Source organism: Entamoeba invadens, assembly GCF_000330505.1.
Source record: "Entamoeba invadens IP1 unplaced genomic scaffold scaff_1105074725643, whole genome shotgun sequence".
NCBI lineage: Eukaryota > Evosea > Mastigamoebida > Endamoebidae > Entamoeba > Entamoeba invadens.
Genome location: NW_004191777.1, coordinates 129496 through 144088, shown reverse-complemented (window position 1 = coordinate 144088; position 14593 = coordinate 129496). Strand labels below are relative to the sequence as shown.

At 31.1% G+C, this 14593-nt stretch overlaps 2 protein-coding genes across 2 annotated transcripts; one reads left to right on the top strand and one right to left on the bottom strand.

Moving 5' to 3' along the window:
- Nucleotides 1-5852: 5852 nt before the first annotated feature.
- On the top strand, nt 5853-10811 carry EIN_079980 (protein serine/threonine kinase, putative; the record flags this gene model as incomplete). Its single annotated transcript, XM_004184344.1, has 1 exon — nt 5853-10811. One exon carries the CDS (start codon nt 5853-5855, stop codon nt 10809-10811), a length of 4959 nt encoding a protein of 1652 aa, XP_004184392.1.
- Nucleotides 10812-11010: 199 nt separating this feature from the next.
- On the bottom strand, nt 11011-11625 carry EIN_079970 (hypothetical protein; the record flags this gene model as incomplete). The annotated part of the gene is made up of 1 exon (XM_004184343.1): nt 11011-11625. One exon carries the CDS (start codon nt 11623-11625, stop codon nt 11011-11013), a length of 615 nt encoding a protein of 204 aa, XP_004184391.1.
- Nucleotides 11626-14593: the final 2968 nt, after the last annotated feature.

Sequence of the window (14593 nt, the reverse complement as noted above, 5' to 3'; positions counted from 1 at the left end):
TTTTAGAATGTAAAATAATTCAAAATAAGAAAAAAGAAAAATAATTCAAATAGAAAAAAATTACCACGTGTTAACCTTAAGATGATTTTAAACAATGTTTAATTTGGCTCACAAAGGTCATTTTATAAAAAAATATATAATCTTATTACTTATTCATGTCTTTACCAAAATCAAAAACATTTTTATCAATTGATAAAAAAGCAAATAATAGAGTGGACAATAGCTTCCCCGAAACCTTCAATAAAAAAACTAAAAGAAATAATAAACTATAATTTACAATAATGTCCAAAACGCAAGTGTCTAAGGATGTTAAAGTATGGTATCTAGGAAAGTTTAATTGAGCTTTCAATACAAGGGAATGCCAAAGTTTTCAGAAAAGTTAAACATTCAGACTCAGAAGAAAACGTGCTCAAAATTATAGAAACTGTGAAGTCATATAATACGCTAGTTTGTTACAATGTTGTCAAGAGCTTAGATTCTAAATACTGCTTTGCAAAATGTATATGATGATATAATGCTTTGAAATGGTCGGATTTCATCGTTTTGCTCAAGAAACCAACTTAAATCAAAGAAATTATGCAAAAAAGTAATTCAGTTTATTTGTTTAAACAAAAGGATGAAATTGATAAGCTGGTTATAATTATTACATAGTATGCTTTTAGTAATATGTAAAATGTGGATGAAACAGGTCTTTTTTATAAGTTGTTATTTTCCAAACATTGTCAGGTGATTCTGATAACCATGGAGGGAAGGAGGAAAAAGAAAGAATTACAATTATGATATGCTGTTCACTAAATAGAGAAAAAGAAAATCCTATGGTTGTTGGAAAGTATCGTAATCCAATGTGGTTCTTTGATAAAAATTACATTAACGTTAAACGATTTACTACTTTCAAACTAATGCTTGTATAAACATAGAATTGTTTCGTTGATGGCTCCTCAAATGGGAAGAAGCATTTACAAGAGAAAACATTATCATTCTTCTCATAGTAGATAATTCCCCAAGCTATAAGAATATCATAATTACTACTATTAAAGAAGAACCCAGTTATAATTACAAAGGACAAAACGAAAAAGGATTGCATGTGTATGAACTAAACCTTGCACACATAAGGTTGGAATTTATACCGAAAACATGACATCGGTATTCCAGCCATGTGACGCAAAAATAATACACTCATTTAAGGTTGCATATCAAAGAAAAATTGTTAATTTAAAGGCAGAATAAATCATTGAAGCCCATTCTTGGGAAAACACAGTTTGGCTCAAAATGAATATGGGAGATGCTATATTATATGCTGTCGACTGCTGGAACAATCATGTTTCATCATAAACAATAATTGGCTGCTGGAAGCACGATTTTTTAGAGAGAAAGGTGTAAGGATTTTTGGGAGATGTAACCTATTTTATTGAAGATTTGATCGAAGAGAACGACGAACTTTCCAATTTCGAAGAACCTAAAAAACCAAAAGATATTTGTTGAGAATCGAAGAGTTGAAAATGATGGTGAGTAAAAACGATGAACTAAAAGAAACTAAACAATGGTACAAGGAACAGTGTGACAGAAAAAAGTTTACGTGGAAATAGATTTAAATTAATTTAAAATTTCGTAATTTATGCTAAAACAAACTTTGAAAAAAAATTTTGTTAACTGTCAACTTGACAACTATTTTATTTAATAAATTTTTTATTTTTGATTTTTTGTAATTATTTTTTTTGTTTTTCTGGTTATTCAAAAAAATGTTTACCAAAAAAAAAAGAATCCCGATTTATTATAACATAAAACAATAAACAGTCAGTTCTCTATCGAGCGGTTTTAAGGTTTGATTGGCTAAAAATGCCCGCTCTTGGGAGGTTTTATTGTATATAAGTATAACATAAGGTTTGTTATGTTATTAAATATTGATTTGGAAAAATAGATTATCTCAATAAACAGTACTATATTTATTATTATAATTATGTTACAAGAATAAATATTAAAAAAACATCAAAAACATTATTTTACTAACATTTTATTATTAAAATATTATTTATAATATAGTTTTAAAAAATGACAAAAAAAGTTAAAGACATGTAAATATTACAATTTTAAGATTTATTGTATTGTTGTAATTATAAATTTATTTTTTTCAAAAGATTTAAAAAATTTTTTAAAGTTTGATATTTTTAAACTTTAAAAATTTTATTTGGAAGTATTAAGATTTCCCAGAAATTACCAATTTCACATACAGTTAACGGAAAAAGTGGGATGCTGAGAAAAAGGGGGATGCTCATCTTAATATTAATTAATTTAATATTATTAATAATAAATAATTAATTTAAATTTATTCAGTTTTTTCATTTTATTAATTTTTTGATTAATAATTTATATTAAAATTAATAGTAATTTTATTATTTTTCAATTGAAATTAACCAATAGTTATGAGCATCCTTTTTTTTCGAGCATCCCCATATTTCCTCTTACTGTAGAAAAAGTATTGAAGATATCAAATCTATATATTCATTAAAAACAAACTATTATTAAAAAAACGAATTATTGTGTTTCGGGTTTTTACTATAATAAAATAATTAAAATGAATTAATAAAAAAATGTATAGAATTTTTCTTTTGTTATTAAAAAATCGAAAAAAAACAGTATGTGATAACCACTTTGAATTTCTTTTTGATATTTATGTGTCTGATAAGTGTCTAATTGCGGGAAATGATACTCAATAATTAAAATACCTATGTAGAAAAATTGTAATTCTATATTTAAAAAAATAACATTTTCTACCGTGTCTATTCTTTTTGTCAAGGATCAAAATGAATATTTATGATTGAATTTCAAACTTATTAACTCAGAGTCAAATGATGGTACTTGTGTACCTATTTATACTGATTGTGTGTTGTGTAAGCACTTGTGTGTGTTACCCCAAATCTCAATTATGCAATGGAACTTATGCAAACTCGTGTCGTGGTGAGCATCATTGTGACCACATCATCTTGAATTACTTTAATTTTACATTAACACAAGACTGTATTGAGAAAAACGGAAGACCGATTATTGTTGAAGTGGAAGATGAAGTTAGTCTCGACTTGGATTCTAATGTATTTACAAATGGTTCAAAACTACTTATTAAATACAGTGATGCAATTCTTACATTTACAAATTACAACAAGTTTTATCTCTTTGACTATATTTACAGCGAAGACAGTGTCGATAATTACATAATGAAGAGTAAAAACCCAACAAAGGGTGTACATAAAAACCATAAAAACAAAAGAAGTGTCAAAAATACTAACCAAAATAGTTACCCTAAAAATGTAAATGAAGATGGATTCATTGTAATTCCATACGCTTCTTACATATTTGAAAAGGAGTTGGAAATAGAAAACGTAAAATTGCTAATGCTAAATTCAAATCCAATTGTCAGTCTTTCAAATATTATAATTAAAAACAGTATCATAAACTTTGTGAATGAAGGTGGGGTCTTAGATTATGGCAATTTTACATGCGAGAATACTACTCTTTTTTTCGATCGATTATCACCTTTATTTGTAGTAGGAAAATTCACATTTTCTGATAACTCGGAGCTGACTACATCTAATAACTTCACGTTAATTTACAATGACGACGTTTCAATTACTAACTCTAAATTTGACTTGACAAATACATATTTGATTCCGTTGTACTCTATTGTTGTTAACTTCATTAGACCAGATTATAGTTCAATACAATTATCATCATTTCAGTCAAAGCATCTTTACACAACAAAAGCGCAACAAAAACATAAATTGGGAGCCTTCAAAAAGGAAAAGAAACAAACTCAAATGAACAATACCTTAAAACAATTTAAGTTGTTTTCTGGTATTAAAGGAAGTGCATCAAACCCAGAAAATGTAATAATGCACTTACTAGAAATTGTTATTCGAAATCAGACCATAGCTATTTCTAATGCCAATTTGACTTGTTCGTCCAATACAAGTTTCGTTACACAACACCTCTGTGAAATTGAAAATAGTGCGATTACCATTGATGGAATTTGGCCAATTAACAACCAGATCAACATAAGAAATTCAACTGTTTATATTCAAAACACGACAAACTTCAAGTTAAGTTTGCCAATTACAAATTTGACATTCACTGATTGTGATGTGAGTTTTGAGGATGCTATATACCAAGAAATATTTTTTGATTATAATAACTGCAATGTAACAGTGGGGGAGAATTCTACTGTTGGATTTTTGAATCTTGGAAACACCACGAATGGAAATTTAACGATCGGCAACGGCTCAAAGATCGCCACATTCAATTTTTGGGGAGACAAAGAGTTCCAAGAAAGTTTGAATGATACTCTTCTCTTCATTTACGTGTGGCATTTCCCATTCGAAGTGAACACAGAAGTCGATAACTTCCAGACACATTTTGGTATTACCATTAATGGATTTGAAATTGGGGGCAATTCAAAAATTATATACAATTCAAAGAATAAAATTACATACGACTTATTTTCTATAATATTGAGAGACAATGCAGAGTTTATTGTCAATGGTTCCAGTCTAAACATTGGCGTTATTTCTGGTATTCAAGGCAACTTGTTCAACAACTCAAAACTCACTCTGAATAATTCTAATGTAGTGTTTGCACAAGACTTTAATCTCTATGATAAAACTGAGATTCATGTGAATGATTCTCGAATAGCAACTACATATCTTTCTAGTAATAATCCCAGTGAAGAGAGAAATACAAAATTGGGTGCGGGGAATGATGTTGATGAAAAAAAGTCTTATATTAATTTTTACAATAAGTCAAAACTAAGGGTTTCTAATAGAATGGGTATATGGCATGGATACTTTTTTGACACGAACCTTTATGATAACTCGGAAATAGTAATGGAAGACGGATGCAATGTGTATGGATGTAACGGAGAAGGAGCGCCACAACTTCTTAAATCCAATATAAACAAAAGTTTACAAAGTTCTGAATGTCATTCATTCAGTTGGGAATATTTCTCTGAAAATGCCAAGTTAACAATTGGAGCAAATGCATTTGTGTTCTTTGAACAGTTCTATTTTAAAGAAAATCACTCGAATTATACAATTGGAACAGACAGTGTAATAGGAGCCAATGTAGCATACCTCCCAGACCTTATTAATATAGATGATCCTATGTTTCAAAATTGTGATATGTGTAATACAATCCATTTATATGGGAATATTAAGTACGTTTTAAATGATACTTTTTATAACAAAGGAGTTGCATTACATGACAATGCGTCTGCAATAATATCAAATCAAAAGTCATTCAAATTTTCGTTATACGACAATTCTACAATGGAGATATACGACTCGGAAATAACTTATTTATCGACTCTGAGCAACAAATCACGCCTTAAAATATACAGATCTGATGTATTCGCTGATGTAGTTTTGGAAGGGTCGTCTTATTTGTCATTATACAATTCAACAATCAAATCAACAAGCTTTATTATGTACGACTCACCCACTATTAGCTTTGAAGAAATGATTGAAAAGAATAATTTGATAAATACTTACTTTGTACTTGAAACAAGTAATGCAACTCTTGTTTTTGGAGACAACTTTACAACTCAAGATACAATTGGAACAAAATATAAAAATGGTGAGTGTCACTACAATTTAGAAACTGGCAACAATGTCGTCTTAAAAATATCAGACATGACGTTTGACACAGCTACTTGTAAATTTGGTAATAATGTGACCGTCATTACATACGGAATTTGTTTTTATAATTATAATGATGAAACTTTACCTTTCAATTTAACCCTTGATCAGAGTTATTATATTTCCATTTCTTATAACTCGACTTTCACTCTTCAAAATCATAATGATTACATGGACTTTTATGTTTACGACACATCGAAGTTGATTATCAGAAACAAGACCATTCCTCAACTTGATATTCAGATGTACAACAATTCAATTTTAGAACTTGAAGATGTTGAAACAAACAACTTGGAATACGCTGAATTTCTTGACAACTCCAAATCTGTATTGATAAATTTGCACTCGAATAAATCAACTGATGATTTTCGAACGGGAGAAAACGCGACAGTTACGTTTGATGGATGCAAACTTAATTTCACCGAATTTGATGTGACAGGAAACACTGAAATTAATTTTGTTCATTCAAATGTCACATTTTACAGTGGGGGAAAAACAAGACAAAACAGCAAACTAACATTCAAAGATTCTTATTATAACATTTTGAACGACTTTTATGTCAACGGTAAATTAGAATTCTCTGGTAACATCACACAATCAAAGAAAAATTGGTTTGATCTTGAAAGAGGATCAAATACATTGATTAAGTCAGACATTGTGACAAAGAACGTTTTGTGTTTTTATATTGAAAGATATTCGAAAATTGAAATTGAAGAAAATGCAGAGGTTTGGGTATCAACGCTCATTACTTGGGTTGGAAGTAATGAAGTCATCTTTCCTAAACAGGCAAAAATTGAAGTGGATAGACTCTATATAGGTTTTGACATTGAAAGTCTGGACGATATCAAGCCTTTTATTTCCAAATTCCATTATTTATATGTTGGTGGTGAAAATGATATTGTAGTGACAAACCAAATTATCGAACCGGAGTATGACTTGGGAACAGACGAAGTGGCAACACTTGAAATAGCCGGTGGGACGAAATTGAATGTGTCCAACGTTGAAATGTATTCTTTCTCAAATGTTACAATAAAGAGTGGAAGTCTTGTAATATGCAAATACTATTTTGACATTTACGACAACACAACTTTTACATTAGAAAAAGGTGGACAATTGGAAGTTAATAATTTTGACTGTGAGCATAATGCTGAAATATATGGAGATCTTATTATAAACAATTACTTTGATGTTGAAGGAGAAATCTTTGTTAGAGGAGCGTACTTATATGCTAATAAAGCAGACTTTGATTCGTCACATTCGAATTTGTATGTCAACAACTCCATTATAGAAATTGATAGTGTTAGTTCGGATTACCACGACTGTTTATTAGACTTGGGAGATAACACATTATTCTTCTACAACTATTTTCGTTTTTCTAGTGCCAACTTCACTATTAAATTTGGTAAAAATTCGAGTCTGAATGGAAACTATTTTGGCAATAAAGCAATACCCTCCTTACTCTCTTCTGGAAATAAACAAGTTATAGGAGAAACAAAGATTATATTTGATCTCACGGATACGGACAGTGACACTCCACTGATCTTAGCTAATCAAACTACATTGTTCAGTTTATACCAAACCACATTTGAATTTATTGGAAATATAGAATCCTGTGTTGATGTATTTTCTTTGGGATATACAATGCGCGAAGAATCAGTAAAAGGATCGTTTTTCAAAATGTATTCAAACGAGACTCACAAATTATTAACATTGTCAAACAACGGACTTTTAAGATACTGTCCAATAGACGACATTAACAACACCGTGATTTGTAAAATGTTACAAGATCGCTATTATTATTCAAACGATGATGGAAAGTATTACGACTACAGACACTGCCCATGTAACGACGATGAAAACACAAATTGCTTCTTTGTTCCACACTCAAATGTTTTGAAAACGCCACAAAGTGTTTCACATAGAGTCAACTTGACATTTACAGAACCCATTGAAACGATCCAAGTTGGAAGAGGGTTTTCTACCCAAATAATGAATGGGTGGTTTGACACATTCAACTTCTTTAACGACTTTGTCTTCACAAGAAAGTTTGATTTTGACCCAAATAGTGTGTTACAACCAATGAGTCTGGAAGAGAACACAGCGCCATTTATGACTGTTGGAATATCAGATGATGAATTATCTTACATGACTGCAAAAATCGAAGAGAACGAGGGTCTTGTTATGAAACAATTTGAAACTGAAGCAGAATTTGATTTCACAACGAATGTCCCATATGTTCTTATGGTAACACAAGACCAAATCAAGTTTGAAGGAAATGACGGATATGTCACATTTTATTTTAACAATGTTACGATGTATTTTGAGGCTACAAACAAAACAAAGGTGATTACAAAAGACATGATGACAGATGGAAAGTTCTTTTGTTCCGAAACACTGTTCACGGGAAGCGAATTTAAGTGTGAAGGTGTTTTCTATTTGACTTGTGACGCTGGTGAGTTTGCAGACTTCTTATCACAGAAATGCCAAATGCAACCAGATGGTTCAAAGAAGTGTTTTTCACTCCAAGAGTGTGTTGCGTGTAATGATGGGTACATAAGAGACAACGATCAATGTGTGAAGAAAGGTGATGGTTGTGTGTTTTCTAGTAGTGATGAGTGTCGAGTATGTGACCTTGGTTATAACCTCAAAGAGGGAAAATGTTTGAAATGTCCGGACGATTGTGGGGTGTGTGAGAGTGATATGGCCACGTGCGACATGTGTTATAATTCAGCTCGAAACCAAGAGGACAATAGTTGTTACCAAATAAATGGGTCTGAATATTACAAAGATGGTGTTTTGGTTCAATGTGATAATTCTCATTACTTAGAATCAGGAACAAAATGTGACTTGTGTGAAACACAATTGTCCAACTGCGCTTATTGTGATCACAACAGTTTGTGCACCAAATGTAAAAATGGGTTTGTGTTCAATGCCAAAAACGAGTGTGTTGAAAGTCATTGTAAAGATGTCAACTGTGAAGTCTGTGAAGACGGTTATGCGTTCATGGATAACGGGACTTGTGCACTGTACTCTAAGAAGTGTAAAATAGTTAGGAATGGTATTTGTATTGACTGTGAGAACGGCAACACTCTTGTTGATGGAGAGTGCGTCGAGACTTCAATTCCTCAATGCAAAGAGTATACCACATCAAACGGGTGCTTAATTTGTGAAGATGGGTACTTTAACAATAATGGCATTTGCGATAAATGCGATGACAATTGCAAGACATGCATGACAACTTCAACAAACTGTTTGACATGTGAAGAGGGCACTTTTGTATCAGAGGGAAGATGTTCCACAAACGAAGCGCTTGTTGGTATTTGTTTACAGTACGCAGCGACCGGAGGATGTGTGAGATGTAAGGAGGGATATTACAGAGACAAATTTTCATGTACCCAATGCGATTCAGAATGTGAGACATGTTTAACGTCGGGAAGTTGTACTCTCTGTAACGTGTATAACTTCATGACATTTGAAAACACGTGCAAAAACAAGAGTTTAGTAGAGGGATGTCAAGGAGATGTGTCGAGTGTGAGTGGGTGTCTGCAATGTTCTATTGGATTTTATTTATATCACAAAGAGTGTTATAAGTGCGACGAGTCATGTTTAACATGTGACAGTTCGTCTGAATGCCTTACTTGTAATTCATCTGTTGTATACACAGATGGCAAGTGTCTTCAAATGTCGCAAATAGAAAAGTGTGTTTCTGTAGGAAATTCAAAGTGCGACAAATGTGCGTTTTGGAGTGCTCCGAATGATGATGGAACTGAATGTGTTTCTGAGGCGGTATGGTGGGTCATTTTGTTGTGTGTTTTCTTCGTGGTTATATTGCTCGTTCTTTTGGTAGTTCTGACGACTGTTATTATCAACAAACTCGTGAAGAAACAAGCTCAGAAGAAACAAGAAAAGAACATCTGTGTATTCAAGATGAAACGAAGCAACATTTCGTTCCCATATGAAGTTAACAAAAAGTTGGTTTCAAATAAATCGAAACTGACATTTAAAGACGAAGCTGAGCAAATTCCAGTGGGAGAAGAGAGTCGAGAATTGATCTGTTTTGGGAACACGAGTGACTCTTTAATGAAAGTGCAGATTACAGTGAAAGAGGGCTGCACAAAGTACCAAATTCGTAGTAGTCCAAATATCATCAATCTTAAAAAAGGTGAAGCGTGCGAATTTGAGATATATATTCTTCCTATGTGCACGTCAAATACTGAAGATACTATTAACATCATTTCGCTCTATATGAAAGATGGGAAGCCCGTCACAACGCCATTCAAAATAACAGTTGAAACAGTGATATCAACTAGACTTGATTATGAAGATTTGGAAGAAGAACAAAAGATAGGAGAAGGATCATTTGGAATAGTGTATAGAGGAACATACAGAGGAAACATTGTTGCGATCAAGAAAATGAAACACCACAATGGAACAGAAGAAACAGAGTTGACTGAATTTGAAAAGGAAATTCAAATGCTCGACAAATTTAGAAGTGACTTCATCGTCCACTTCTATGGAGCTGTATTCATCCCAAGCAAAATCTGCATGGTCACTGAATTTGCAAAGTTTGGATCCCTTCATGATTTGATAAGAAACAAACCGTTGGAACCGTTTGCAATGAAGCTTCGTATTAAGATAATGACAGACTTGGCAAGGGGTGTCGAATATTTACACTCAAATGGGATATTACATAGAGACATTAAACCAGACAATATTTTGGTCGTTTCAATTGAAGATGATGTGTTGGCGAATGGAAAATTGACCGACTTTGGATCAAGCAGAAACATTAACATGATGATGACGAATATGACATTCACAAAAGGCATTGGGTCACCGTCTTATATGTCACCAGAAGTGTTACACCAAGAAAAATATAAGAAGGCGGCGGATGTGTTCTCGTTTGCAGTTACTATGTACGAGTGCTTGAAATGGGGCGAAGCATACGGAACTAATGATTTCAAATTTCCTTGGAAAATTGCCGAATTTGTCAATGATGGGCATAGACTCCCAAAGACGGCTGAAATGTCTGAGGATGTCTATGATGTTGTTGAACGGTGTTGGGCACAGGACGCAGTACAACGACCTTCTATTTCTGAAGTTGTGAAAATGCTTACAACAGCAAAATTTTAAATGAGCAAGTAAATAAATAAAATTGAATTTAGTTTATTAATTACCACATAAACAACTTCAAACCCAAGTATACGACCATTTTATGGTTGTTTTTATATGTAGGTTTAATAATAAAACAATTGATTTTTGATCATTTAAAAATATTTTTAATTTTATGTATATTTCAATACAACAAATAACACTAACAGTAAAAAGTCAATTAGAAGTAAAGAGCGATTAAAAGAGCAACCAGAGCAACTAACAAGGATGGCGCGGCTTCTTTAGACTCTTTTTCATTTGCAGAAGAATCATCTGAGACATCAACAACATCTTTGTTGGTGGTTGGTACTCCCTCGGCCTGTAGGTCGATGGTTGTGATTTTGAAGTCGATTGGGAGGTCAGTCACTTCAATGCGCTGAATGGAGAAGGTCTGGAGTGTTCCCTTTTCATCGGCAATTGTCAATGGGACGTAGACACGTGTTGCGACACCCGACTTTACTATGTAGTCATATGGTTTGAGTTCGGTCTCTGTCTGCTGGTTGTACTCCTCAGAGAAGAGTCTGGTTCTGAATCTCATAGTTTTGACCCTGTCAGAGACATAGTACACCTCAAATGAAAAGAAATTCTGTCCGCCTGTCTGCATTGGTGACGATCTCTGAACTCTGATTGTGTCCCAAGTCCTCAACGTCGCAGCAAGAAAGTTGGTTGTAGAGTTCTTCTGCAACTCGATGTCTGTCCCAGCCGTGTTGAGCAGCGCCCACGAGTCGAGAAATTCTTTTCCATCAAACATTGTGTATGAATTTACACCGATAACTAATATCACTAAACTGATCATCTGTTGTTTGGCATGGGCCGAGTTCCTTTAATACACTACATTTACTTTTTTTGTTCACTTTCTTGTGTCTAGTTCAAGTCCAATAAAAAAGTCAAACTTTTTTTTAAAACTGAATTATTGGTTTTAATTTATTATATTTTTTTAATAATAAGACTTTCTAACTTTTTGCTTAAAACTTTAGAAATAGTTTTCTGTTTTTAGCATAACAACAATATAAACTATTTAAATAGTAAAGTTACAATAAATAATTTTAATACGACAATAAACAACAATAAGTTCGCAAAAGTCAAAAATCTTTCAGGTGTAATAAAACACTTTTCGAATAACGGGTGTAAATGGTTCTTCGAGGAGCGGTGACAATTAGTTCATTTTCAAGAGATTTGCGAGACAGTCTGTGCGCGAATTGATTTTTCTTTGATTCATCCTCTTCCAGCATAAGAGACGTATGTTTCACAACTTTGGTTGTAAGAAGTGACATTTAATTGTTGAAGATGTGACACGCTTTATATATTCGTGGAGTAGTGATACACACCCCTATAAATTATAACATACTTTATAATACAGTAAACTATAACTTATAGTTTATTATCCAAGTATATCCTTCTATCATCCAATCCAAACATTAGAATTGATAATTAGTAAAAAAACAATTTTAGTGGTGTTTAAGATGTGATAATAAGCACCCCGGTCTCTTTTTTAATATAACAAATAATAGCCCCATGTTTTATTTTTGTTTAATTCTTGCTTGTGGCTCAGTAACAACACCACCCTTTCACTTTGGTTATGGTTGGTGACTAGAGTAAACCTGAAGAATATCTATTGATGACGAAACAAATTCCAAAATAAAAAATTATTAATATTTGTTTGTATTTTGTTGAATAAAACCATATTTTTTGTTGTTAATTTGTTTAATAATCGTAATTTACAAAACATGGTGTGAGAACGACTGACATAAACTGTATTGATTGATGATTTAAATTGTTAAAGTGGTTGAGATGTGTAGTTATATTCTAATGTATTAATTATTTTCACAAATTATGTAAGTTTTTTTATAATAATGAAGTTAAATGTTCATTGTCAATCTATTGCAATTGTTTTTGTTGTTTCAACAGACAACAATTAAAATTTGAATTACAATTCAAGTAATGGAATTGATTTATTTGTATCAATGATAACATTGAAATTGTTCAATTTGGATTAAGTCTGAATGATATACAATGTACCAACTTTGAATATACTTTTCATCCTAAACATGATGACAAATCTTTGGTAACTCAACCTGTGTGTGTTTTAAGAGCTCATAAATGGTAATGTGTTATTTTACATAAGTGCACACAACAAAACATTTATTTTTGCAATCTTGCTGTAATGTGTTGCTTTTTGTGTTTCAAAAGAGACTTGAATAACTAAATTCTCACTTTTAAACTCACTTGTGAAAAAATGACTCATTTCTAAGCTTTTTGACTCACTTATATATAAGTAACTCGCTTTAAAATATAATTTACTATTTTAATAGTTAATAATATAATAAATTAAAATTTCTTTATAATAATAAAATATAGTTTTTATTTTAATTGCTATTTAACTATTCACTGAATCAATAACTTGACAATTTGAGCAAATTTGCCTTCAGTCTAAATAATTGATTAATAGTCTTTGATAGGAAAAACAAATAACATTTTTACATACTTAAATAATTCTTGTTATTGTATTATCATATAATAATGACAAATTTATTAATTGATTTTGAATAAATACTTGTTGGGTTTAATAATAATTATTATTATTATCACTCTTTGCTTTCAATACAGTAACAAAACATTAAGTGCTAAGTTACTGACTATGACTAAGCAAAAGAATTTAATTTAATGATATAGACCACTCAGAAAAGTATCGAACAATCATGGTGAATCATTCAAATTTTTCATCATTGTGGCGATTAGATGACTTATTTTTTTCTTTTTATACTCAACCTTTGTTTTTTGACAACAATATTTTTAATTATTATAATACTATTTAAACTATACACATTATGAAAATACCAACTAAAAACGAGTAGAAAAAATTTATAAATACTTTTTTTCCTATTTCTATTTCAAAAAACAACAATTCTAGTTGTTATAATAATTTTATTATAAAATAACTGCAGTCAATAATGTATATTTGTGATACAACAAATAGATAACTGGTTTGTCATTTATAAAATATATTCTTGAACTTGGATTGTTTGTGGAATTAAAACCTATATTTAATTTAAATAACTTGCAATATTAAAAATATATAATTTCACATTCTACTTTACAACAAATAGATGCTTATTATTTTTGATTATGGAAAAAGAAACACTCTTGACTGGTATTGTTGGTTTACGAAAATGTGTTGGAATTTATTATCACTTCATTGTATTATAATTAATTACTATGTTATTATTAAATAGACAATATTTAAGAATTGAAAAAAATTTTTTAATTACTTTTGGCTATAATTTTTTTAAAGAAGGCATTTTTTGGTATTGTTATTATTTTAATTAAAATTTGGTTTTCAGCTAACTAAGTGTTAGCACTTAAAAACAAACAAAATAAATTTGGTTATGAATTATTCGAAAAATTGTATTTTTTAGCCTTAGTCCATTTGAGTGTTATAACCATCATCAAGATGCTCATAAAGTAAGGTTGCTTTTCACATTTTGTAAAAACCTTTCAATTGAAATATACAAAAAGCTTATGTTGACGAAATAGTGAAAGACTTAAAGTCGACTTATTTGAAACAATGAGACTTTACAACAAAATAGAGGTTGTATTGGTTTAGGCACTCGTAAATAAAAAAAAATGAAAATTGTAAGTCTTGAAATGGAGACTGTATATAAAATATAAAAAGGGTGGATGTAACGAGTATTTCAATTAAGTTTCACTCTTGAATAAATCTTAAAAAAATCGAAGGAACCCCAACTAAAACGGAGTTGATTAGG